The sequence below is a fragment of the Passer montanus genome, unplaced genomic scaffold (genome assembly GCF_014805655.1).
Source record: "Passer montanus isolate IOZ18808 unplaced genomic scaffold, ASM1480565v1 scaffold38, whole genome shotgun sequence".
NCBI lineage: Eukaryota > Metazoa > Chordata > Aves > Passeriformes > Passeridae > Passer > Passer montanus.
Window position 1 is genome coordinate 209,988 of NW_024368596.1, and position 24,944 is coordinate 234,931.

At 56.1% G+C, this 24,944-nt stretch overlaps 4 protein-coding genes across 7 annotated transcripts; 3 read left to right on the top strand and 1 right to left on the bottom strand.

Annotated features, from left to right (window-relative positions):
* Nucleotides 1–907: 907 nt before the first annotated feature.
* Nucleotides 908–11,882, top strand: BTK (Bruton tyrosine kinase). 3 transcript variants are annotated; one of them, XM_039717394.1, is made up of 20 exons: nucleotides 908–971; nucleotides 1,924–2,001; nucleotides 3,852–4,032; nucleotides 4,195–4,293; nucleotides 4,538–4,606; nucleotides 5,135–5,216; nucleotides 6,640–6,768; nucleotides 6,875–6,942; nucleotides 7,528–7,709; nucleotides 7,993–8,055; nucleotides 8,312–8,366; nucleotides 8,781–8,863; nucleotides 8,973–9,100; nucleotides 9,249–9,323; nucleotides 9,678–9,849; nucleotides 10,119–10,335; nucleotides 10,587–10,651; nucleotides 11,118–11,236; nucleotides 11,343–11,500; nucleotides 11,607–11,882. In XM_039717394.1, the coding sequence occupies exons 3-20, from the start codon at nucleotides 3,892–3,894 to the stop codon at nucleotides 11,676–11,678; spliced, it is 1,977 nt and encodes a 658-aa protein (XP_039573328.1). In that variant the 5' UTR covers nucleotides 908–971; nucleotides 1,924–2,001; nucleotides 3,852–3,891; the 3' UTR covers nucleotides 11,679–11,882. The 3 variants fall into 3 exon arrangements, with proteins under 3 accessions (XP_039573328.1, XP_039573327.1, XP_039573326.1); XM_039717393.1 differs by having other exon boundaries at nucleotides 917–971; nucleotides 3,725–4,032; XM_039717392.1 differs by having other exon boundaries at nucleotides 919–971; nucleotides 3,586–4,032.
* An 813-nt stretch (nucleotides 11,883–12,695) lies between these two features.
* On the top strand, nucleotides 12,696–13,935 carry TIMM8A (translocase of inner mitochondrial membrane 8A). The gene is made up of 2 exons (XM_039717468.1): nucleotides 12,696–12,860; nucleotides 13,191–13,935. The coding sequence occupies exons 1-2, from the start codon at nucleotides 12,738–12,740 to the stop codon at nucleotides 13,350–13,352; spliced, it is 285 nt and encodes a 94-aa protein (XP_039573402.1). The 5' UTR covers nucleotides 12,696–12,737; the 3' UTR covers nucleotides 13,353–13,935.
* Nucleotides 13,936–14,817: 882 nt separating this feature from the next.
* On the bottom strand, nucleotides 14,818–19,321 carry LOC120506188 (magnesium transporter NIPA2-like). 2 transcript variants are annotated; one of them, XM_039717464.1, is made up of 6 exons: nucleotides 19,170–19,321; nucleotides 19,022–19,078; nucleotides 17,592–17,682; nucleotides 17,378–17,468; nucleotides 17,074–17,143; nucleotides 14,818–16,076 (listed from the first exon to the last, which is right to left on the bottom strand). In XM_039717464.1, exons 1-6 carry the CDS (start codon nucleotides 19,285–19,287, stop codon nucleotides 15,448–15,450), a joined length of 1,056 nt encoding a protein of 351 aa, XP_039573398.1. In that variant the 5' UTR covers nucleotides 19,288–19,321; the 3' UTR covers nucleotides 14,818–15,447. The 2 variants fall into 2 exon arrangements, with proteins under 2 accessions (XP_039573398.1, XP_039573399.1); XM_039717465.1 differs by lacking the exon at nucleotides 17,074–17,143 and having other exon boundaries at nucleotides 17,308–17,468.
* Nucleotides 19,322–19,344: 23 nt separating this feature from the next.
* On the top strand, nucleotides 19,345–24,911 carry TAF7L (TATA-box binding protein associated factor 7 like). The gene is made up of 11 exons (XM_039717463.1): nucleotides 19,345–19,513; nucleotides 20,418–20,496; nucleotides 20,653–20,786; nucleotides 21,113–21,239; nucleotides 21,420–21,478; nucleotides 22,487–22,559; nucleotides 22,958–23,074; nucleotides 23,176–23,364; nucleotides 23,466–23,578; nucleotides 23,856–23,915; nucleotides 24,499–24,911. Exons 1-11 carry the CDS (start codon nucleotides 19,448–19,450, stop codon nucleotides 24,541–24,543), a joined length of 1,062 nt encoding a protein of 353 aa, XP_039573397.1. The 5' UTR covers nucleotides 19,345–19,447; the 3' UTR covers nucleotides 24,544–24,911.
* Nucleotides 24,912–24,944: the final 33 nt, after the last annotated feature.

Below are 24,944 nucleotides of genomic sequence, written 5' to 3' on the forward strand. Positions count from 1 at the left end.
GGGCACGGCGCGGGGCACGGCGCCCCCTGGCGGTGGGAGGAGCGCAGGCGGCGGCCATGGCGGGGAGGCCGGGTCGCGGTGGGACGGGGGCTGTGAGGGGCGGGGAACCGCCGGCTGCAGCCGACATCCAGGTGTGTGAAAGACAAATCGTGTGTCAGCAGAGGTCCTTGCTAAGGTTTAGGGCTTCACATGTTTCAGCGACCTCAGACCTGGCTGGAAATTAACAGCGCTTGGGAAGAAGGGTTTACCAGTGATAGCGGGCACAGAGAGTGCAGAGTTTGGGAGCACGGGAACAGCTGGCAGAACTCTCTAGACAAGGATGTCACTAGCAAAGCTAACTCACCGACTGCGCTGAAGCAGCTCTGAGTGGATAAGAGACTCCAGATCACAACACCAGCCCTGGACCACCGACCCAAGAAACCCACTGACCCAAACGAAGAGGAACACTGAGCATGTGGCCTAATTAACATAAGTGAGGGAATCATTTAACACTATAAAACAGAATATTAATGAACTATGTAATATGTAGTCAATGAAGATTAACGTTTTCATTTGCTAAATTGTATAAACAGTGAAAAGTTTTGATAGTCACTCTACTGGCTTTGTGAATTTGCCACCAAAACATCTTTCCACACAGAACTGCAAATAAAAATACCTCGGTTCTGTGTGGGGGTCAGCCCCATCGGGTGAAAGAGCCCGTTTTGGGACAACACAAGGGAGGCCAGCCAGCTCAGCCAACACCCGGCACTGCCCGGAGCGCGGGGCAGGCTCCGGCCACGGTGACCCACGGCAATGGCCCAGCTGTCTGCAGGAGGAAACACAAGCGCTGCCTTTGAGTCACAGAACGCAAAAAGGGGAACCGAAAGGGTGGGGTTGGCCGGCCCCGTCCTTCCTCCCCGCGCAGCCCGCCGCCCGTGCCGTCGCTGCCGCCCCGGGCGCGGCGGGCCCGGCTGGCCGAGCGGCGGAGCCCGGTGAGTGAGGAGCTTCTGCCGGGGCCGCGGCCGCGCCGGCGCTGCCTCGGGGCTCCCGGGGAACCGTGGGGCTCTGCTGGGGTGGCTGTGGGCAGCCGGGGCGGCGGGAGGCTCCGTGCGGGCTGCGCGGTGGGCTCACGCCTCTGCGGGGCTCCTGAGGGCAGGGCAGCCGCGCTGGGCTCGGGCGGCCGAGCGGAAGCTCTGCTGCTCCCACAGCCTGGCCGGGTCCAAGCAGCTGGCACTGGGCCTGTCACCCGGCCGTGGGGCTGTGGGGTGCCGCGGGCAGGGATGGGGAGGGGCTGCCAGGGGCTGTGCTGGAGCGGGGATCGCAGCGCTGTGAGGGTGCCGGCGTGGCCAGGAGCAGGGCTGGGTTCTGCCCGTGTCTTTGGCCATTCCTCACCGTGCTTTCACAGTGGGCACTGCTGGGTGCAGCTCTGGGTTCGTCAGGAGTCTCTCCCGTACAGGAGGTTAGCACCTCTGTCCCTCACACCCATCGTTTTCGACACCCTCGGGGCTCAGCCGGCGACATGAGGGCTGTGAAGTTTGTCACTCTGTCGCCCTTCCCCTTGTCCCAGGCATGCGAGGTCCCTGCCAGCCCCACATCAGAGCTGGCCTGTGGCGGAGGGTGGCCCCAGGGCCATGGTGGGACACAGTGCGCAGTGGCATGAGGCCAGCAGCATGTGGCAAGCCTGGTGGAGGTCTCAGAGCACGCTGGGCAGAGGTGTGAGCATGGCAGGAAGTCACACTGGCTGGAGGGGGGACACAGGACGTGTCTGTGCACACCCACTCGTCACTGCTGTCACAGCACACTGCTGGCTGTGGGGCTGAGCCCACCACACCGAGACAGGCAGGGACACAGCGGGTCTGGTGGCAGGGCTGGGGACAGGGAGGCTGTGCCATGATGGGGCACAACAGCCCTCTGAGACACTCATTGTCCTTTCTCCTCTGGCAGTTCCATCCAGAGCACACAGTGAGGACATGTCCCACCTGCCTGGCACTGCTGGCCATGACCCCACTGCTGTGACTCCAGGTAAAGCTCCAGGGAGCCAGCACTGCAGTTGGGATGGGCTGGAGTCCAAGGCCCTTCTGCTCAGCCCTGTGACTGCCAGGGAGGGCAGTGGGAGCCCTCCTGCTCTTGGCACACAGGATCAGCAGCCACACTTGATAAACAGGGAAAATGAGGCACAAGGCTACAGGGTGGTTCTGGGGTCACTGTGGGCTCATCCACCATCCTGCCAGCAGTCTGGGGGTCAGGGGGGCCACACCAGCCACCTGCAGGGACCCCAGAGCCCTCCTCCTGAGGCCTCAATCAGCACACTGCTGTTTTTTCCAAAAGACTCTAATAACTAATTTTAAGTTGTTTAAGTTGGGCTTTTTTTGACCACCCAACAAGCTGGAAGGGTCTGAGCCATAAGAGCCACAAGGAGGGAAGAAGGAAGCCTGGGAGAGGGAATCCTGCTTGTCCCCAGCCTCTGTGGGGGCTGTGGGGGCTGTGGGGCAGGGTCAGTACTGCAGGGGCAGGGGCTGTGCTGGGAGGGTCTGGGCATTGCCAGCAGATGGGAGGACATCTCTGCTCCTTGTCCCCAAGCTGGGGCTTGCCCTGGAGAGAGGCACAGTGTGTGGGACTGGGTCCTGGCATCATTGTTCCCCACCTGTCTGTGCTGTGAGTGATCCAATGCCCATCTCCTGTGTGTGGAGAATGAAAACTCAGCTGGGGAATGGGAGGCTGTTTCTGGTCCCTGTTTGTGGTCTACCTCTCAGCCTCCCCCTGAGGAGATGGGCTGTGGGGAGCAGGGGAGAAAAACAGCTTCTCCCAGGTTACTTTCCAAAGCTGTGCTTATAGGAGGAAAAAAGGGAACAAGGTGAGGGTGAAGGGGAAGCAGGGACTGTAGGTGGTCAGGCAGGAGACAGGGAGCTGGGCTCCAGGGGCTCACAGGTCAGCAGGGGCCCACACAGCTCACTCATCAGCTCCCAGACTGCAGTCAGGTGCTGGTCACAGCCCACAGCTCCAGCCACGTGGCTCTGGGGCTGCTGGGCCCACCTGGAGGTCACAGTTCCTGGGTACAGCATGGAGGGATGGGGTGAGATGCATGGGCTGCTCCAAGAGATGGGCCAGGGCAATTTCCAGTCCCTAAAGGCTGGGCAGCAGCTGGATGCAGGGCTCTCATGAGCCCTTTCCCACACTGCCCTTCCCTGGAGAGGCCATGGGGAGATTTCCTGATGGCTGGGGGAGGATTTAACCCCTCTGCCTGCTGCCTGGCCATTGAAAAGTGCTGCTCAGAGGGGAGTTGAGCTCCATCCTGCACTCCTGCAGGCTCTGTGGACACACAGGGGAAGGATGACTTTGGGGCTACTCCGTGCTCTTGGCAGCACTGTGACTTTTCAGGGCCAGGCCCTACCCACAGCTTTTTAGGGATTGGTCTCCCGTGACCAGCCCTTGCACGCTGCCAAGTCAGCACGTCCCCAGCACGAAGAGGCTGCGGTGGGGCAGGAGGAAACAGCCCACACAGGCTCACATGCACAGAGCCGAGGGGAGGAGCGCCTGCGGGGTGTCACAGCTGGCTCTGTGCTCCTCCCCGTGTTCCAAGCTTCCCCTGTTTCTCTCTTTCTCCAGCTCTCTGTCCATCTTGCATATCCTGGGGGCCTCTTCAGCAGGAGAAGGAGCCATCTGGGTGGTGGCTTGGTCTGCAGCCTGGTGTGGGGGAGATCACATCACAAACAACCCACACTGACCTGTCCTCACCCCTCTGCAGCTCCTCCCCCCCTGTGGGGGTCCCAGCACCCCCTGTCTGCCCCTGGGGCAAGGGGGAGAGTGCACTGAGTGAGGTCCAGCAGGTTTTGGGCTGAGCGAGCGCCGTGCCAGCATTGTCTTGCCCACAGCAAGCCGGTGAGCACAGCACAGGGGACACCAGGGGCTGACATGGCCAGTGTCATCCTGGAGAGCATCTTCTTGAAGCGCTCGCAGCAGAAGAAGAAAACATCTCCCCTCAACTTCAAGAAGCGGCTGTTCCTGCTGACAGAGAGCAAGCTGTCCTACTACGAGTATGACTTTGAGCGGGGGGTGAGTGCAGCCCCAGGGGCAGTGCCATGCCAGTGTCCAGGGGTCACCAGCTGTCCCTTGCCAGCACGTAGCCCAAGGGGTGGTTGAACAGGGAGAGGGGCTGGTTTGAGTCTCTCCAGGTCTCCACTTGGTGACCATTTGAACCAAGACTGTCTCTTGCAGCGCCGGGGCAGTAAGAAGGGCTCCGTGGACATTGAGAAGATCACCTGTGTGGAGACAGTGGCACCTGAAAACAACCCTCCCCCTGAGCGACAGGTCCCGGTAGGAGAGTCCCAGGGTCCCTGCATCTGTCCCTCTGTCCCCTTGCTGGGGGAGTAGGAAGAGTCCCTGGGGTGGTGGCAGTGGGGGACAACCCTGCTTGGCATGGGGGGCTCTGTCCACACCATACCAGGGGTCCAGCTTGATGCAGAGCAAGGGGATGCCAAAAGCTGTGGGCCTGCTCCAGAGGAGATGCCAGCAGCTGAGCAACAGGATGCCAGCATCCATCTCTGCCTCTCTCTTGCAGAGGAAAGGGGAGGATTACAACAACATGGAGCAGATCTCAATCATCGAACGGTTCCCCTACCCCTTCCAGGTGAGTTTTCACTTCACCCTCTTTGCTGGTCCACTCTGCCTGGTGGCAGGTCCTGAGGGAAGGACCCCACAGGGGCCTGGGATCAAACATGGCATCACTGCCCCGGTGCCAGGTGTCACTCAGCTGCTTGGAGGCACTCTGCTGCTGTCCATACTGCAGGGGACAGCCAGGTGAGCCTCTCAGAGCCCCGAGCCAGCTCTGTTTAAGATGGGAACCTGCTTCTGAGCTCTGTCCTGCCCCTTGCAGTCCCCGGGGTGATGCTGTAGGGATGCTGGCTGCACACTCAGCCCCCAGCCCAGCTGCCTGCCCTGCTGGCACCCAGTGCACCCCCGGCACACCGAAAGTCAGAGAAGGAAGTGGAAAGTCTCGGGGGAGGGGGCTTATTTTTAACCTCTGTGTCACGGTCCGCGAGCACCGTGCGGGGCCGGCAGACAGCGGCAGGGCTGGCTCGGGTGGCCGCAGGGCTCGGCTCCGCCCGTGCCTGCCCTGAGAGCCCTGCCCGCCGCACTGAGGTGAGTGTTCCTGCAGGTGGTCTATGACGAGGGGCCCCTCTACATCTTCTCCCCGACGGAGGAGCTGCGCAAGCGCTGGATCCATCAGCTGAAGAGCGGTGAGTGCTGGGCTCGCAGCTCCCTTGGGAAGCCAGCCCGGGCTCAGCTGTGCCTGTGCCTCACCCACAGTGCAGGCTCCCAGGGCTCGCTGGCTCATGGTTACCTGTCCTGTGTCTGAGGGAGAGAGAGCTGCTCCTGCCCAGTGCAGGTGGATGCTGTCACCTTCTGCAGCACCACAGCTGCCTCAGTGAGGCTCCTTGCCTCCTCACAAACCTGCTCCAAAGTAGATCAAGCAGGCTTAGAAATCATTGAGGGCAAGAGGAAATAGCAGATGTGGCCATACAGCTGTGCTGCCTTGGCATGTGAGGGTTGGGTGCCCAGTGCTTTAGGAAACAAGGACCACAAGCCTGCTGGGAGCCAGGGAATATTCCCCAAATCACCTCAAGCCTTGCTCAGTGCTAATGCCCAGATCTGGGTGGGTGCTCCCTCCTCGAGCTGGGAGTGTGTTGCAGCAGCACTGTGCCAAGGGGCTCCAACCACCCAGAATCTGCTGGAGCTGGCTGTGTGTGCCTCCTGGCACATGTGTGTGTGTCTTTCTGTGGCTTTGTGCTGGCAGGGTGGGATTAGCTGCTTGAGTTGACACGGGGAAGTTGGCTCGAGCGAGGCGGAAGAGGGGCAGGCTGATAACGGGGAAGTCGGTTATCTCACAAGAGCCCCAGCAGAGCAGCCAGTCCTCTCCCACTTCCCTGCTGAGGGAGGAGAGTTTCTGTGGCAGCTCCAGCCAGTGCAGAATCCACAAGGAAAGGAGAGAAAATGCTGCTTTTTTACTGACAGGTTGTCCTCTTACTCCACCAAAGAATGGGCTCTCTGCACCCCGAGCAGCTGCTGTGGGCCAGCCCTAGGCTGTTGACAGTGTTTAGGCAGATCCAGTTTTCTCTTCCCTCTAGAGAAGTATGAGGAAGCTGGTCAGCCTGCCTAGCCAGGGAATATTCTCCCTGCAAGGGAAGTCTCTGAGCAGGCACAGGGTGGTGGCAGTGCCCTCCTCTTCCCATGGAAAAGCCAGGCACAGCATTGGCCTCCCACACCACTTCTGGAAAAAAAAAAAGGGCTCAAAAGAGCTGTGAACCATGGGCTGGAGCAGCCTGGGGGTTATTGGATATTTTGGCTGGCAGGAGGGCCAGGTCCTTCTGTGACTGGCTCCAAGCATGCTCATGCTGCCCCTTTGCAGAGCTGCTCAAAAGCTTGAATCAGATCTGAGAGCCAAGCCTGGCCCTTCCCTGTGGCACAGGGCTTACATGGCCACAGCACTGAAACAAGAGTGGTAAGCTGAGGGAAACCTGAACATCGAGGCTCAGGGGGCAGCAGCACAGCTGAGAGGAAATGATTTAATGCAGCTGACCACTTGCACTCAGGGAGCAGAGAGCTCTTGCAGCAGGCTGGGGACACAGCCCTGGGTCACACACATCTTCCCTCCTGCCACAGTGATTCGCTACAACAGCGACCTGGTCCAGAAGTACCACCCCTGCTTCTGGATCGACGGCCAGTACCTGTGCTGCTCCCAGACAGCCAAGAACGCCATGGGCTGCCAGATTCTGGAGAGCAGGAATGGCAGTAAGACACCAGGCACCCTCCCACTGCCTCGTCCCCCTGCCCTGGGGACCACTGCAGCACAGAGCCAGGGCTCTTTTCTCATCTTAGCCCCTCCTCTGTTCTGAAGGTTTAAAAGTCGGGCGGTCGCATCGCAAGACAAAGAAGCCCCTTCCCCCAACTCCTGAGGAGGACCAGGTAAAGGCCAATGTCAGGGTTTGCTCCAAAGTGTTGGAGAAAAGATCTACCTGGAAAAAGCCATCATGTTCAATGACTGCTTAGAGATCTACAGGCCAGGACTCTGCTCTGGGGAGGGAGGTCAAGATGGTGACATAAGGGAGAAGGAGCTTGAAGCTCCTTGGGATGGAACCCAAAGGCCTATAGGGAAGTCAAATGATCTCAACCCTAAGGTTTCCCTGAGAGATTAAAGCCCTGATGTAGGCTGGAAGAGTCACAAGGGGATGGAGCCCAAAGGCCTATAGGAAAGTCAAATTATCAACCCTAAGGTTTCCCTGAGAGATTAAAGCTCTGATGTAGGCTGGAAGAGTCACAGGTTAAGCCAAAAGATAAAGAGAAAACACCTTTTTGTGGAGATGGGGGAAAATATTTGGATAAAAAGTCTAGGGAGAGGAAATGGGTGTTCTGGTAGAGATACACATGGGAGCTGAGACAAACACTGCACTGACCTTGCTTGAGACCACTGCCCTCTCAGCCTGGGAAGGGTCTCATGTGTGTGTGCCAGCCTGACTGTGTCCCATGCTCTCCCTCTGTCCCTGTGGGAAGATGGTGATGAAGCCTCTGCCCCGCGAGCCAGCCCCCAGCACAGCAGGGGAGATGAAGAAGGTGGTGGCCCTCTACAACTACGAGCCAATGAATGCACAGGACCTGCAGCTGCACAAGGGCGAGGAGTACTTCATCCTGGAGGAGAGCCACCTGCCCTGGTGGAAAGCCCTGGACAAGAACGGGTGAGAGCTCCCATGGCCATGGCCGTGGCTCTGCAGCGCTGCCCTGCCCTGGTGCTCAGGCACTGGGGGGCAAACACACCCCTTGGGCACCCCCCAGGGAGGGTAGTCTGCCTGACCACCTGTGGGCTGCCCTGGGGAGGAGGCTGAAACCAGCTGTGGTGTCAGCCCTTCCCAGATGGGTTTGCACCAAAGCTTTTGAGCCCATTTCTATCAGCCTCCTGAGACAGAAATATTCTTTCCCCTTGGCCTCCTCCATCAGTGTGACCAGCCCTTTTCTCTGCAGGAGGGAAGGATACATCCCCAGCAACTACGTCACTGAAACCAGAAATTCCCTGGAGATCTTTGAGTAAGAGAGGGCACGGGCACCTGGCGAGTTGTACTTGGTTGGAGACATTTTCCATTTGGTTGTTACCCTGCACAGCCCATGAGCCCAGCCTGGCTGGGTCATTCTCCCTCTTCCACATCCTCTGACAGCCTCCAGCCCCTGGCAGCCATCCCTGCCCTTCTCTCTGCAGTGCCTGTCCTGGCTGGGCCAGGGTCAGCCTGGGCTGGGGACAGAGGTGGCTGTGGAGATCTCCCTGATGCCTGTGTCCCTGTTCCAGGTGGTACTCAAAGAATATCACTCGGAGCCAAGCAGAGCAACTGCTGAAACAGGAGGTAAGCGTTGCCTCCTGAGGCTGGGTCTGTTCTACACCAGCCCTCCATGGGCTGTTCTCACATTGTGTCCAGCATGGGACCAACCCTGGCTTTTCTGGGAGAGGAGTGTTGACCCAACAGCCCCAGGAACCTTCCCTATCCCAGTGTGAGCTCCTCCAGGCAGCCACTTCAGGAGGTAGCCTCCCATGCAGGGACTGGAAGTAGGATTCCTCTGTCTCACTGGATCCTCTCCAGCCATGGATCTTCACTCCAGGTTTTGCCTGTTAGAGTCACACACAGTCCCCACAAACACCCAGTGCCCTTTCCCCTTTTCTCTCCAGCCATGCTGTGATCTTCACTCACTTCAAGTTTTGCCTGTTAGAGTCACACACAGTCCCCACAAACACCCAGTGCCCTTTCCCCTTTCTGTTGTAGGGTAAGGAAGGCGGCTTCATTGTCCGAGATTCCACCAGCAAGACAGGGAAATACACTGTCTCTGTCTATGCCAAGTCCTCCGTGTAAGTGGCTCTAAGAACAGCTTGTTCCTCCCTTGGAGTGCCCCTCCAGGCACCTCTCACCCTCTGCCTCTCCTCCCCATGGCACTGACCTCATGTTCTCCCTCTCCAGAGACCCCCAAGGCACGATCCGCCACTATGTTGTCTGCTGCACCCCCCAGAATCAGTATTACCTGGCAGAAAAGCACCTGTTCAACAGCATTCCAGAGCTCATCACCTACCACCAGCACAACTCTGCAGGTCAGTGTTCAGGAGGCAGAGTGAAGCCAGCAGTGTTTGCACTGGCACCACAGCGTCCCCACCTTCCTGTGCCAAAGGCAGGGGTTGTGTTCCCTGCTGGAATGTGGCAGGTAAGCCTAGAGTGGCAATCTCTGCTGCTGTGTTTCAGGGCTCATATCCAGACTGAAGTACCCCGTGTCTCAGCACAAGAAAAGTGCTCCTTCCACAGCTGGCCTTGGCTATGGTAAGGCAGCCTGGGCTACCTCGCAGTTCCCTGGTTAAAGTGTTTGTTTCTGCTGGCAGCAGCCTTCCCAGGCTGGGATCCTGGCTGTCCCATGGCTCATAGCCTTCCCAGGAGCCACTTCCCAACTGCCCTCTGGTGACAGTATTGACCAAAAGACTCCACAAGCTACCTTGCTCCTAGCAAGCCAGGGGATGCCTGGAGTTACAGGTCTCAGATTTTGTGGATTTTGTGGATGATTTATCAGGCAGCAGATGCTTGTGAGCTTTTCTTGGGCTTGCTAGATGGGATGACTGGGAGCACCAGGCAGGGTACCCTGTCACCTGTACCCACAGTACACTCACACTCTTGTCCTAGGCTCGTGGGAGATCGACCCCAAGGATCTGACCTTCCTGAAGGAACTGGGGACGGGGCAGTTTGGCGTGGTGAAGTACGGGAAATGGAGAGGCCAGTACAACGTTGCCATCAAGATGATCAGGGAGGGCTCCATGTCAGAGGACGAGTTCATTGACGAAGCCAAAGTCATGATGTAAGTGGTGAGCACCATGCAGGGCAGTGCTGGGTGCTCCTTGCCAGAATGGCTGCACTCCTGGGAGGTGTGGAGGGACAGTCTTGGGCAGTCCCATACTCTGCAAAATGCATCCAAGATCCCACTGATTTTGTGCTGATTCCTCAGTGAGGTTTTCCACTGTCAGCTGGGCCAGAAGCACCTTCCCTTCCCAAACTCTCCTTATTCACAGGTACTTCTTTGCTCCCTGGCTTTCTAGATGCTCAGAATTGCCTTTGTCCCCAACACAGGAACCTGTCCCACGAGAAGCTGGTGCAGCTCTACGGGGTCTGCACTAAGCAGCGTCCCATCTTCATCATCACCGAGTACATGGCCAATGGCTGCCTCCTGAACTTCCTGAGGGAAACACGGCAGCGCTTCCAGCCTGCCGAGCTGCTGGAGATGTGCAAGGATGTCTGTGAAGCTATGGAGTACCTGGAATCCAAGCAGTTCCTGCACAGAGACCTGGTAGGGCTCTGGCTGCTTTGTTCAGGCAAAATCCTGCTGGGAAGTCGCCCCTACATAGATAAACAGGATGCTTGGAGGCCTCAGTTGCTCTCTGTTGAGGGTTTTCTAGCTTGCCCCAGTCCAGGTGAACTTGCAGGACAAAGTGAGGTGAAGTGTTTGGTGGGTGGGGATGAGATGAAGTTCACCTGCTACAGGGGGATGGGAGAGACAAGAGCAGGGAGAAGTAACTGCCTGCACCTCTCCCTTCACAGGCTGCTCGAAACTGTTTGGTGAATGACCAAGGCATTGTGAAAGTGTCAGATTTTGGTCTTTCCAGGTCTGGTGGATGTGTTTGTGTCACTTTTCTGTCTCAGTACCCCATCTCCTCCTTCCATCAATTCTACACTTTGATCTTTGTCCCCACCACCCTCCAGCTCTGCTTTACCATTGTCTTCCCATTTCATCTGCTTGGCTCAACCTTCTGCCTCTCCACTTTCCATCATCCCTTTCTTACTTTCCCTGGCCCTTCCCCACCTCCCTCTGTATCTTCTTTCTCACCCCCAATTCTCCTGGCTGCAGCTTTCTCTCCACATCCCCTTTTTGCTGTGCTTCCAGCAAATTGTCAGCATTTGTCAGCAAATCTCTTCTGCAGTCCTGGCTAACACGCATGTACTGCTGAAACCCATGCATTGCTGCAGCCTCTGGTCATTCTGAGCTGCCATTCCTTTTGAGCTTGGTCAGTTGTGTGGAGGAGGGAAATGTGAAATGCAGGCGAGGCACCCTGATCCATTTTCCTGCTGCAGGTACGTGCTAGATGATGAGTACACAAGCTCCATGGGGTCCAAGTTTCCAGTGCGGTGGTCTCCTCCTGAAGTGCTGCTGTACAGCAAGTTCAGCAGCAAGTCTGACGTCTGGTCCTTTGGTAAGGGCCCAGCATTGCTGATTTGGAGGCTGGGAACCCCTCTGCAAACCAGCTGCAGGCACAGCTGCTCCAGTGCCATGAGCTCTCCGTGCTGTTCCCCCAACAGGAGTGCTGATGTGGGAAGTTTACTCCCTGGGGAAGATGCCTTACGAGAGGTTTAACAACAGCGAGACAACCGAGCACGTCATCCAGGGCCTGCGCCTGTACCGGCCGCAGGCGGCCTCGGAGCGGGTCTATGCCATCATGTACAGCTGCTGGCACGAGGTGAGCGGCCTGCACCCCGGTGACAGCCCTGGCGCGGTGACGGGGCTCCCCAGGGCGTGCCTGGGGCACACACGGGCTCCAGCCACGCTCCCCTCTCGCCCCACAGAAGCCTGAGGAGCGCCCCACCTTCACCGTGCTGCTGAGCAGCATCCTGGACATGGCCGACGAGGAGTGCTGACCGCGGGGACTGCCCGCTGACCCTGCCCGGCGGGACACACCCGCACACCGGGAGTGCAGGAGCCTGGGGGACGCCCACGGCCGTGCCACAGCTCCACCACATGCTCAGAGCTTCATCACATCCCTGGAGCTCCATCGCATCCCCAGAACTCCATCGCATCCCCGGAACTCCATCGCATCCCCGGAGCTCCATCACCATCTTGGAGCTCCATCACATCCCTGGAGCTCCATCACCACCCCAGAACTCCATCACATCCCCAGGACTCCATCACATCCCCGGAGCTCCATCATCACCCCAGAACTCCATCACCATCTTGGAGCTCCATCGCAGCCTCGGAGCTCCATCGCATGCCTGGAGCTCCATTGTGTCCCCAGAGCTCCATCACTGCCCGGGAGCTCCATCATCGTCTTGGAGCCCCATCACAGCTCCGGAGCTCCATTGCATGCCTGGAGTTCCATTGCATCCCCGGAGCTCCATCACCATCTTGGAGCTCCATCGCATCCCTGGAGCTCCATCACATGCTCAGAGCTCCATCACCACCCCAGAACTCCATCACATCCCCAGGACTCCATCGCATCCCTGGAGCTCCATCACGTGCTCAGAGCTCCATCACCACCCCAGGACTCCATCACATCCCTGGAGCTCCATCACGTGCTCAGAGCTCCATCACCACCCCAGGACTCCATCACATCCCCAGGACTCCATCACATCCCTGGAGCTCCATCATGTGCTCAGAGCTCCATCATCACCCCAGGACTCCATCGCATCCCCGGAGCTCCATCACCATCTTGGAGCTCCATCACCATTTTGGAGCTCCATCACAGCCCCGGAGCTCCATCACCACCCCAGAACTCCATCGCATTCCCGTGGCTCCATCACCGTCGTGGAGCTCCATCACGACCCGGGGCTCCCTCACACCCGCTCCGCTCCGCTCCGCTCCCGGACAATGGGCGGCTCCGCGGCCTCCCCGGCTGCGGCCGCTCCGCCGTGCCGGCAGGGGGCGCGCGGCGGGCGGGCGCGCAGGCGGCGCCGGCGGGAGCGGGGCACAGCGGCAGCGCCATGGACCCGCCGTCCGCCGCCGGGCTGGGCGGCGCCGACCCCCAGCTCCAGCGCTTCATCGAGGTGGAGACGCAGAAGCAGCGCTTCCAGCAGCTGGTGCACCAGATGACCGAGCTGTGCTGGGTACGGGCGGCGGGCAGGGCCGCCGGCTCCGGTGACCCGGTGGCGATGGTGGGGCAAGGCGGGCTGGGAGGCCGCGCAGACCTTTGTCCCCGGGGGGAGGAGGCTGATGGGGACAAAACGGAGCCGCCGTGGGAGCAGCCCCAGCTCCGGTGAGCACGGGGCGGGAGCGGGCGGCTCTCCGGGAGCCACGCGTGGGCAGCGCTCGGCTGCGCCCGAGGGGGGCCGGGGGTCCCGGGGGGACCGGGACCCCGAGGTGGCGGGAGAGGCCCGGAGGCGCGGCCCCGGTGGGGGGATCGGGCTGCGGTACCAACGGGACCCCGCTGTGTGCAGGAGAAGTGCATGGACAAGCCGGGCCCCAAGCTGGACAGCCGGGCTGAGACGTGCTTCGTGAACTGCGTGGAGCGCTTCATCGACACCAGCCAGTTCATCCTGAACCGGCTGGAGCAGACGCAGAAGTCCAAGTCGGCCTTCTCGGAGAGCCTGTCCGACTGAGCCGGAGCCAGCCCCGCGGGCCGGCCCTCGCCCATGCCCACCCCGGTCACTCCGCTGCCCCGGGGAGCCAGGATCAGCTCGGGGGGTAGGATTTGATTAAATGCCAGTCTCGGGGAAGTCGCAGCCAGATGAGAGCCCACACCAGACACGAGGACGCTCCGCGCTGGGGTGCTGTGCTGCTCCGGGCGGCCGCCTTTGTGCCGGGAGCCGGTGCCACGCAGGGAGCGTTTGGAACCCTCGGCTGGGCAGGGGGGTGCTGATGCTCGTTTCACGGATGCTCCCAGCTCTGGGTGAGGCCAGCCTGCCTTAAACAGTGCTGCACAAAGCAGCCCTCCTGGGCACATCCTCACCCATCGCTCTGCAGGCTGGGACAGGCACCCTGAGCAAGAAGAGCATGTTGGGAACAGTGACCATCCCAGGCAGTGCCACTGCTGGAAAATACTTCCAGGCTTCCATAGGTAAATCGTTCGTACGGCCAAGTGACCAATTCTCACACTGCAGCACAACTCTGTCGATGCTGACTTGCTCCATTAACTGCTTTCCCTGGGTAAATGTAATAAATATTAACTGGGTCAATTTTTAATATGAGATTCTCCTTTTTTCAGAAAGATGACTACTAAGAATGGAAAATCTGGCCTTCTTGTCACTCCCCCTCCTTCCCAGTTATCCTATTTATGGCAAAATTAGTAGGAAGAAGACATAACTGTCTTCTGGCTAGAAGGCCTTTTCTGAATTCTGATTTGTTGCTCAATTAATCTGTTCTCCTGAATCAGACTTGTTTCTGGGAGAGGCTGTGCCCTTTCCTCTTCTTCCCCAAAAGGTTAACAACTCCTGCTGTCCTGGAGAGTAGTTTCTTTAAAGAGACTAAATGCAGGGAATAACTAACTAGCTGCTTTATAACCTCGTGCACCTTCACCTGTGGAGGTCACTGGCCCGAGGCCTGTGGGTGTGTCTTCTGGACCTCTGCCCCCAGGACACCAAGAGGAGCTTCAAACTGGAAAAACAACCAAGTACTGATCAGCTCTCTGGGAAGGCAGCAGCATTTCAGCAGTGCTCATATGCTGCAGGGCTCTGGGAAGCCTGGAGTGACCCTGGCAGTGGTCTGGAGCTCTACACAGGAGCCTGGTAAAGCAGTGCTGCACACAACCCACTGCAGGGGCTGCTGGACAGCGTGGGAGCTCCTAACGTGGGTGGCTTGGAGCCAGCAGCCTTCCTGGGAACAACCTCAGGGTGTGTTCAGCAGCTATGCAGATGTAAACCCATGTCAGCGAGGACACAGCTGTCCAGTTACCTGTCAGAAACTTACCTCAGTAGCTAAGGACTAGGTTCCCAGAGTAGGTGGTTTCCTCTCCTGTCCTAACCTGAGTTTCTCTGGAGCACTCAGGAGTTCTACCTACCCCTGTGATCCTCCATGCCTTCCAGTGTTCACCCAGCTCTTGGTATAAATGTATCACTCACCACTGGATAACTGAACAGATCAGTCTTTAATAGAACACAGGAAGCTTCATCAACCTGCATTGCAGACATTGCACAAAGAGGTTGGTCCCTCTGTAAGAGCCACAGCAGCATGTGGCAGCACCACTGAAGTTTCCCAGTTTGGGCTGTATTCTGTTTTTGGATGTGAATCTGTAAATAAATTCTAGCAGAGTGAGCAAAATCAAGTACTTGACAGAGGAATTTTTGCATTAATACTCTTTGAATGTCACCTTTAAAGCCAGACATCCATCTTCCCTCTGTGCAACCTTAGCACCATGTTAGATCATTCTGTAACTGTTAATTCTGGGTTTTAAAAAACAGTGTGAGCCTCCCCAGATGTGTGATCTGCCACGGAGTCAGGGTTAGCACTGTGTTAGTGCTGCAGGCCTCTCTCTGCCCTGACGAGGGCAGATTCATTCCTCACATAAAAGAAGAGTGAAGAGGCACAGGACACCAGGAACTGGGCAGTTCCCGGGCTCCTTCCCTGCTGCTCTGCCAGCCTCTTGTCAGCATGGTGGTGCCTGGGGCAGGCAGAGGCTAACACAGCTCCTGCAGCAGCACATTCAGCCTCAGCAGTGGGAGCAGGAAGCCAGCAGATCAGATGCTTCCTCACCTGCTTTCACTTCTCCTCCTCCTCCTCCTCCTCCTCTGCACTCTGAGAGCCCTTGTCCTCTGCGGGCAGCAGCGGCTGGTGCTGGCAGGAGTGATGTCTGTCTGCACTGCTCCAGGGCGGGCGTGGCTCTGCCCTGGCTGGCTGCAGGGAGAGGGGCAGCAGGCTGGGGGTGAAGGGCATGTCCCTGAAGGCGTGCAGGAGGAAGATGCCGGACACGATGGTGAGGAAGCCGCTGATGGAGCCGGCGATGTTGTCCAGCACCACGTGCTGCCACTCCTTGAAGAGGATGGCAGAGCACATCATGACTGCCGTGGTGAACAGCACGTAGTAAATGGGTGTGACCACAGAGGTGTTGAAAATGTCCAGGGCTTTGTTCAGGTAGTTGATCTGGATGCTGATGCAGATCACCAGGCACACCAGGAGCACCCAGCCCAGGGGTTCCTTCAGCACTGGCTTCCCAGAGAACAGTTCTTTCAGGGCAATCCCCAGGCCTTTGACACAGGATACGGACAGCGAGCCAATGGCAGAGCAGACCAAAACATAAACCAGGACGTTGCTCTGCCCATAACGGGGTCCAGCCACAAAGATGAGCAGAAGGGAGCTCACCAGGACACACACAGCAAACACAATGAATCCTTGGGGAAAGAAGAATTCAAGAACTCCATCAGAACACAGCAGCACCAGTGACAGATATGACTGAACAGCAAGTAGAGATGGAGGACAGGCAGGTAAGTGCCCCATCAGCCTTTCTGGCCTCCATCTGAAGGGAACAGGGTTGGCAAGCCTGAGCAAAGCTGCAGAGACAACAACAGCTCATTACAGTGTGATCACAAGTCAGGTTGTTGGGGATACACTCTGCTGGGAGTGGCAGGGGCACAGCCAGGCTCCACAGCACTACCAGAGCTGGGGGGCTTTTGACCAGTCCAGCAGCAGGCCAAGAAGGTGACAGAAGGCTTGGGAAGCTGTGGCTGAACGCTGCAGACTGGTGGGATAAAAAGGAAAGTGCCACATCACAGGAATGCTCTGCAGTGCTCCCCCTAATGAGCAGCAACATCTGCCTGTTGTACCTGGCTGGTGTAGTCTGCTTTGATCCTCTCCTTATGCTGCCTTCCTCCATCTCTTTTGGCTTATTCTGCCATTTGTGCTATTGCCTACATCATATCCTTGTGACTTGATTCATCCTCTAACATAAATACCAGGACTACCTGATCTTGGGCACGACTCCTTGAATTCTTTTGCCTTGAATTCTCCTGACTGAATTTCCTCCTCTGTCTCCTCTCACACAACTTGAATTCTTTTGCCTTGAATTCTCCTGACTGAATTTCCTCCTCTGTCTCCTCTCAGCCACACCACTACCACTCTTATGTACAGGAATTCCCTCTGCAATTCCTGGCACTGCCACAGGCCAATCCCTTCTGCTGACAGCTGCACCTCATTTCCCTGCTCCTCACTTTTTTGCATCTGTACCTCACAGACAGTAAAAAAACAGCGCACTTGGTATTCCAGTGGGGTGTGCAGAACAAGAAACAGCTCAATTGCCATTCAGTTCAGTCTTTTCCAATCTATCCAAGTTGTGTCCCACCTCCTACTGTCATTAGCCTGAAGTCAACAGAAATCCTTTTATTTTAGTACCTGGATCTTTCAGCTTCTCTGCCATTGACTCCAGGCTGGAAACCTCTTCTTCCCGTGGAGCATGGATCACCATGACAGTGGAGCCCAGCATACTCAGGATGCAGCCAATCTTCCCATGAACATTCAGCTGCTCATTCAGGAAGTTTAGTTCAGTCTTTTCCAATCTATTCAAGTTGTATCCCAACTTCTACTGTCATTAGCCTGAAGTCAACAGAAATACTTTTATTTCAGTACCTGGATCTTTCAGCTTCTCTGCCATTGACTCCAGGCTGGAAACCTCTTCTTCCCGTGGAGCATGGATCACCATGACAGTGGAGCCCAGCATACTCAGGATGCAGCCAATCTTCCCATGAACATTCAGCTGCTCATTCAGGAAGATGGAAGACAGAACTGCACTGAAAAAGAAAAAAAAATCCAAAACCGTTTAGGACAAGAAATGGATACCTGAAGGAAGAGAGCAGAGCAACTGCTTTCATCACTAAGGTAGGTGAAGTGAGGCTGTTTCTGAGGCTGCTTACCTAACAAGGACACTCAGAGCACCCAGTGGAGTTACCAGTGTTGCAGGGGCAAAGGCATAGGCGGCGAAATTTGCAGCTTCTCCAACTCCCACTGCAAAAGAAACTCCTGTGAGCATCAAAGTGGGAGCAACTCACCATAATACAAGTTTGAGTGTAGTCAGAAAAGCCTCAGCTTCACGCCTCCTGAGCATGCTGTTTCTCTGAGGTATGTTGAGCAAGCAGGGAAGAACAGCACTAACAAGAACAAGCAGAAGGCCCACACAGGTTCTCTTGGGAAGAAAGGCTCAGTGTTATGCACAGTGATCCTTAGTCACATGTGCCTCTACAGTGAGCAGCAACCACAGCAAAGTATTTCCATAATGTCCACAAAGCTGAAAGGCACCTCTCCTTTTCCTGGAACACCTTTTACAGCTTTTTAAAGGGTAAATCAGTTACAGTTGGTTCTTAACATTGAAAAGTGTAAAGTAAAGCTGCTGAAATTGCTGTACTGGTGCTGGATGTGCCATTATCACTACATCTTCAGGGCAGGCCACTTCAGAAGCACTTAACCCAAACCAGCCAAACCAGCTCCTCAGCTCCTGCTTAGCAGAGAAACTTGGTAATGCACAAGACTTTAGAATAGTTTAATTACAACGAGACCAACATCATCATCAGAAACCTGGATAAAACTCAAGCAATCGAACAAAAATGGTAGTAATAAAACATGAAAGTGACTGGAAACAACCACAACCACACTCTTAAAAGGGAAGGCTCTGGAGTGACCTAATTGTGGCCTGCCAGTATGCAAAGGGAACCTACAAGAAAGAGATACTTTTTACAAGGGCATGTAGTGACAGGATAAGGGGGAATGGGCTGAAACTGAGTGAGAGTAGGTTTAGATAAGATGCCAGGAATTGTTCCCTGTGAGGGTGGTGAAGCCCTGGCACAGGGTCCCTGGCTCCTTCCCTAGGGAGCTGCTCTTGCTGCTCCGAGCAGGAGGCTCAGAGACACCTGGAGGGTTTGGTAGGACTTTCTGTAAGGGTTTAACCAGTGCTGGCTCTTTAGTTGCAGTGGCTGTACATCCCCTTGCTGCTGTTTGTTATGTGCGTAAAGCTGAGGCTCTTTTTGTGTCCAGTGACTGGATGATAGACTAAAACACAAGTTCCACCTCACCGTGAGGAACAACTTTCCATTGAGAATGGCAGAGCACTGAAACCGTGGAAAGGGAGGCTGTGGAATCTCCCTGTCTAGAGACATCCCAAACCCACCCGGCTGTGTCTGTCAGAGAAGCTGTGGCTGCCCCATCCCGGGAAGTGCTCAAGGCCAGGGTGGACACTGGGGCTCGGAGCAGCCTGGGATGGAACGAGATGATCTTTTAAGGTGTCCACCATCCCAAACCACTCCGTGACCCCACGGTAAGCGTGGTGGCACAGTCCGAGCGCGGTACTTACTGCACAGCAGCCCTGCCCACCAAAGCCACTCTCGCAGGTACGCGTGCCCTCCTTGCCCTGGGTGCGGAGGAAACAAACGAGAGACCTCAGATGAAACCAAACATTCTGTTCACAACCCAGCGGGAGCAGCGCCCGGCAGCGGCCGTACCTGCCCGGGCGCGGCCGCACAGCCGGAGCAGCCCCTTCTTCTTCAGGACGAAGCTGCCACCGATGAAGGCGCTGGAGGCCAGGGCGAGCGCCAGCCCCGCGCCGAACCCGGCCCCCATGGCCAGCGGCACCCCCGGCAGCGGGCCCGGAGCGGGCAGGGAGCGGAAGGGGCGGCGCGCCGGCGGCTCCGGCAGCCGGCCTGGGCTCGGGCCGCCGGGCAGCAGCCTTCCCCGGGCGAGGTGACGGCGTGTTTGTGGCGGAGCTGGAGGAGGCGGCGGCATGAGCAAGGGCAAGGACGATGCTCCGCACGAGCTCGAGAGCCAGTTCGTGCTGCGGCTGCCCCCGGTAAGAGCTCGCTCCGGGCCGGCCCTCGCGGCACACCGGGCTCGGCCCGGCTGCCCCCGGTAAGAGCTCGCTCCGGGCTCGGCCCGGCCAGCACCGGCTGCCGGAGGCGGGAGCAAGGCCGGGGAAGCTGCGGCTCTGGGGTGGGGAACAGGCTGGGTGCTTTGGGGCCTGGGTAGCCCCTTCCCACCCTTTTGAACGGATTTTCCGCAGCCTTCCGTAGAGGGGTGTTCCTGCTACTGAGAGCAGGAGGCTCAGAGACAGCCTAGACGGTTTGGGAGGACCTTTCTGTAAGGGTTTAACCAGTGCTGGTTGTTTAGTTGCAGTGGCTATAAGTGCCCTTGCTGCTGTTTGTCATGTGCATAAAGCTGAGGCTCTTTTTGTGGTGTCCGGTAACGGGCTGATAAACTAAAACACAAGTTCCACTTCACCATGAGGAAGACCTTTCCATTGAGAGTGGCAGAGCACTGAAACCGTGGCCAGGGAGGCTGTGGAATCTCCCTGTCTGGAGACATCCCAAACCCACCCGGATGTGTCAGTGTATCACCTGCTCCAGGTGACCCTGCCTTGGCAGGGGGGTTGGACTGGATAATCTCTTTTTCCACCCCCAGTTATTCTGGGATTCTGTGAGGAGCTCTAACTGCTCACAGTGCTGTGGAGCTCTGGCAGGTGTCTCTGTCAGGGACCTCACACCACTGTCACAGCTGTGTTGTGCCAGGGGCATGGAGAGCACTGGGAATAGCAGAGCCACATTAACGTGGTGTTGGGAGGAGGCTGCTGTTCTCCGTGGGTCCTGTGGTTGCTGTCCAGCATGTGGATGGCAGTGTTTAAAGCTGGGTGGCTTGGGCAGAAGCCTTTGGTAACTCTTGGAGGAGGCACACCAGCTCCTGAAGAATTCCCTTCTCAGGAATATGCCTCGACTGTGCGGCGAGCAGTCCAGTCTGGGAATGTCAACCTGAAGGACAGGCTCACCATTGAGCTGCACGGTGAGTGAGCAGCACCAGGGCATCTGCTCCAGCCCTGACCACAGCTGAAGCTGTGCCACCTGCACGTGTTGTCCTGTGAAGTTCCTGCTGCCCTGGGCTGTATTTCCCGGGGTGGCTGCTGAGGCACAGCCCTGACGTGCTCCTGGTTCTCCCCAGCGGACGGGCGCCATGGGATTGTCCGTGTGGACAGGGTGCCACTGGCAGCCAAGCTGGTGGATCTGCCCTGCATCATCGAGAGCTTAAAAACCATTGACAAGAAAACCTTCTACAAGACAGCGGATATTTGCCAGGTATGAGCTGTCCTTCTTGCTTAATTCACTGCTCCCCTCTCCAGGAAAACCCCTGTACACTTTGGCAATTGGACACCCATTATAACATACCCAATTCCTGTATCTCACAGTATTAGCAGTTTAAAATTCCCCATTCCACTTGGTTTTTAGAAACTTCATTCCTGAAGTGTGAAATGTGATTGTGACAGCTGAACTGCTGCTGTGTCCAGCTGAGCTGGGGTGCAGCTGTGTTTCCCACACCCTGTGCCCCTGAATCCCCTTGGCTGACAATGTGCAGTGGGCAGTCACTGTTCCTTCACATCCCTGTGTTGATGTGGGGATTCCAGATGCTTGTTTGCACCGTGGATGGTGATCTGTACCCGCCTTTGGAAGAGCAAACAGTGACCACTGACCCCAAGGCAAACAAGAAGAAGGACAAGGACAGAGAGAAGAAATTCATATGGAACCATGGCAGTGAGTAGAGGCTGTGCAAACCCCTCCACCCCAGCACCCCACATCTGAGCCAGGTACTGGCAGTGCTGCTGCTCCTTTCCACAGCTCTCTCTGTTGCAGAAGGGATCTTCTCCCTTCTGACACGTGCTTCTCTCACTGGGCCATCTGCCTGACACATGAAATCTGTTTCCTCTGTCACAGTCACTCTTCCCCTGAAAAATGTCCGGAAGCGGCGATTCCGGAAGACAGCTAAGAAGAAGGTGAGCTGCTTCTCGACCAGATGCAGATGAAATACCCAAGGGTTAGGAGAGCAGAGACATTAGAGCTGTAACTGTGATTGGTCCAAAAGTCATGTGTTTTATAACATTTGTTCACTTTTCCTTGCCTGAGATGAAGGTGAGGGTAGGATAATACTTCTTTGGGTGCTTCCTCTGTATTTTCCAAGATGCTCCTGAGGGGAAAGTCCTGTGTTCAGAGTACTGCTGGACCTCATTCCTGTGGCTGCCTTGCCAAACCACATCTCTTCCTGCTCATAGAGAAAAAAGGAAGAAAGACTCACATGGAAATGAGGCTTCACTCATTCCTGCTTTCCCAGCTCACATCTTCTCTTTATGCATGGCCCATTCCCTTCCCCAAATAGTACCACTGTCACTTCGGCTGGGGGAGTGACAACAGATGGAGCTCAGAGACTGTCTCTGTGCATATGCACAAGCCAGGCAAGGTGTTGGGGAGATGCAGCACCCTGAGGCTGGGAAGACTTGTTCTTCTCTCCTTTGCAGTTTCTGAGAACAGGGTTGAGTGTGATTTTGCATGACATTTGGGAATCAAATTACTTGAGACATTCTTGTAGCCCACAGGAGAGATTTGATATCACTGCAGTAAAATTCCTGACTAATTTAAAAGTGAAAAATGAAGTCTTTTTTTAAGTGGGATGGGAAGGATTTGAGTTCAGTTGAGTTCAGTTGAGTTGACCGTCAACACCTCAAGGGCTTTCTGCATAGACACAGAAAGTCTTATGAAATACGTAGTATAAACAGAAAAGTGAGAGCACTCAACCTACCAAGGTACAAAAAAGAGGGATTGTTTTTGTGGGGGGTGCATAAATTACTTCACAGTTAAATATGAGGAAATTCTGTGCAGAAATCAGAAGATAAGAAAGCCTTGAAACAGTGCTCTATCCAGAGGTGGATCCCTGTAGTTGGCCAGCACCAGCAGCACGCACAGGGCATTTAACAGTGTGTCTGTTCTCTTTCCCCTCTCTGGCCCAGTATATCGAGTCTCCTGATGTGGAAAAAGAGGTGAAACGTCTCCTGAGCACCGATGCTGAGGCTGTCAGTGTCCGTATCCTTCCGGTGGGGAAAAAAGCTCAGGAGGAGGACAAGGGCATGTGTGTGACCTGGGGGTTCTGGGAGGAGCAAGCTGAGCTGTGCATGGGTGTGGGACACTGGGACATAAACACACAAGAGGCACCGAAGTTTTGGAGCTTCATCTTTGCCTTGTTCAAAGTTAATTGTTTCCTCAGGGTGACCTTTCTTGTGGACTGTGCTGTTGTAGTGAGAAGGAACTGAAATAGTGGAGAAGTCATTAGAAAAGAGGTCTGGGATGTTTCATCCTGGGGATCTATAGGTACAAGGCCACACTGGTTGGAGTGGCAGTGATCTGCCATTTTTAGCCTCTTCCATCACAACTGCATCTTCCAAGTTCCTCTTTTTCCCTTGACTCACCTGTTCCTGCTTCAGGCTGGGAAGTCATTGCTGAAGATGAAACAAAAGAAGTGGACAACCATGGGTCACTCACCAGCCTGGACATCTCCTCCCCAGGGATGTCGGGGCATAAGCAAGGCCATGGCTCCTCAGGTGCAGTGGGGAAGGCTGTTTTATTTCTAGGTGTAGTCCCTGGCAGGCAAAGGGCACTGGCAGGTCATCAGCTGTGTTTTAACTCTTTTGCCCCCAACTAGAACACGATGAGCTGCGGGAGATATTTAATGACATCAGCAGCAGCAGCGAGGATGAAGATGAGAGGGATCATCATGATGATGAAGACCTGAACATCATGGACACTGAGGAAGACTTGGAGAGACAACTGCAGGACAAGCTGAATGAGTCTGATGGGCAGCAGCAGGAGAATGAGGGGTCCAACCAGATTGGTGAGTGGCCAGCAGAGCATGGCAGAATTGTTGGGATGCTGGGCAGGCTGTGCTTCCCAGCTCTGTTGCTGCTCTGGGCCTGAGCTCACTCTCCCTTCCAGCCATGGGCATCCAGAAACAGATTGACAACCTGAAAAGCAAACTCCAAGAGACTCAAGACAGGAGGAAGCGCCAGGAAGATCTCATCATGAAAGTGGAGAACCTTGCCCTCAAGGTGAGAGCTCTCCTGGGGTCTCTTCAAACCTGCTTAACACTGGCTTGCCATTAGATCCAGCAGGCTGATTTGGAGAAGCCAGGAGCCTTTGCCTGCTGGGTTAAAAATAGTTGTAATGTGGCCATACACACTCCAGCGTTTCCCTGTGGAGGCAAAGTAATCTGTGAAACTGGAGGAGACTGGGGGGTGGTTGTCACTGCACCATGTGACGTGTGGTAGCAGCACCATTCTGCTGAGAGCACACTGGTAGCTGTGGTCTCCTTTTTTGTGTCTGCAGACCCGTCTCCAGGCCGTGCTGGATGAGTTCAAGCAGCAAGAAGAGCGAGAGAAGCAGCAGGTGAGGAAACTCCCACAGTGGAGTGGGAGGTACTGGGGCACAACACTGCTCTAGGCTTGGTCTGGCAGAGTTCCCTGAGTCTTCTAGCACAGCAGCTGCTCTGAACTCCAGGTTGCACCTCAGGTGGGGGTGCATGTGTACCTCAGGTGGGGGTGTATCTGTACTTGCATGGAGCTTCCCAAGGCAGAAGGAGATACAAGGAGTAGGGTTGACTGCAGCCCACCTTCTGGAGGAGCCAAACCATGCCCAGTCAGCAGTCCAGAGCTCTCAGGATTGCTGCCTGGGGTAAAACACAGCACACAAAGCTGTTAGCACCCCTGTAGAAGGAAGGCAGTGGCTGGAGGGTTGTGGCAGATTTCCTGCCTGGGCAGCTCTGTTCCAGCCTGGTACCAAGGCAGGAGGTTCTCCCTCTCAGATCCCTGTGGGCAGTGCCAGTCCTGTCCCAGAGGAGCCCAAGCACAGCTCCAGGCAGCACCCAGGGAGAGCAGCCACTGGTGTGGGTAGAAGATGTGCAAGAACAAAACTGCTGGGGCTGCCTGGGGTCCCAGAGGTGCCTTACTGTAACATCTCTCTCTCTTCCCAGATGGCATCCCTGCAGGAGCAGCTGGAGTCCCTCATGGAGAAGTGAGCAGTGGGCCTGGGTCTGTGAGCAGAGCTGGGAGTGGTGGTCACCTGCCACACTGAGTCCTCACTTTAGTCACACACTGCTGCTGCCATGTGCTGCTGGGCAGTGCTACAGGGTCCATGTCCAGAGCTGATTGCACATCCACTGTGCTGGGTTTGGCTGCTGGAGCTAAAGAATTGGACTATGCCTGTGAGAGCAGCCAAAACAACAGATTTACTGTCAAGAGTCAGCACTGGCCTCCCAGGACAGCACGGTGCTGGTTTCTGCATCTTACTGAATCTTGGGTTTGGTGGGCTGTCGCCTGGTAAGAGTTTGTTCTTGTGTTTGAGTGCTTATATCTGCAAACCCAACTCAATAAAGTTTCCCTTTCAGCCCTGGTCTGCTCCTTTGTGGTCTCCCACCCA

Bases quoted from the DNA above. Each gene is read 5' to 3' on its own strand.
- TIMM8A (XM_039717468.1), top strand. From the start codon at position 12,738: ATGGACCCGCCGTCCGCCGCCGGGCTGGGCGGCGCCGACCCCCAGCTC. The intron at 12,861-13,190 runs GTACGGGCGGCG...CGCTGTGTGCAG, and splicing joins AGATGACCGAGCTGTGCTGG to GAGAAGTGCATGGACAAGCC.
- LOC120506188 (XM_039717464.1), bottom strand. From the start codon at position 19,287: ATGGGGGCCGGGTTCGGCGCGGGGCTGGCGCTCGCCCTGGCCTCCAGC. The intron at 19,079-19,169 runs GTACGGCCGCTG...CTCCGCACCCAG, and splicing joins GTGCGGCCGCGCCCGGGCAG to GGCAAGGAGGGCACGCGTAC. The intron at 17,469-17,591 runs GTAAGCAGCCTC...TTTCTTTTTCAG, and splicing joins GCTCTGAGTGTCCTTGTTAG to TGCAGTTCTGTCTTCCATCT.
- TAF7L (XM_039717463.1), top strand. From the start codon at position 19,448: ATGAGCAAGGGCAAGGACGATGCTCCGCACGAGCTCGAGAGCCAGTTC. The intron at 21,479-22,486 runs GTGAGCTGCTTC...TCTCTGGCCCAG, and splicing joins GGAAGACAGCTAAGAAGAAG to TATATCGAGTCTCCTGATGT. The intron at 23,916-24,498 runs GTGAGGAAACTC...CTCTCTTCCCAG, and splicing joins AAGAGCGAGAGAAGCAGCAG to ATGGCATCCCTGCAGGAGCA.
- BTK (XM_039717394.1), top strand. From the start codon at position 3,892: ATGGCCAGTGTCATCCTGGAGAGCATCTTCTTGAAGCGCTCGCAGCAG. The intron at 5,217-6,639 runs GTGAGTGCTGGG...CTCCTGCCACAG, and splicing joins GATCCATCAGCTGAAGAGCG to TGATTCGCTACAACAGCGAC. The intron at 6,769-6,874 runs GTAAGACACCAG...TCTGTTCTGAAG, and splicing joins TCTGGAGAGCAGGAATGGCA to GTTTAAAAGTCGGGCGGTCG.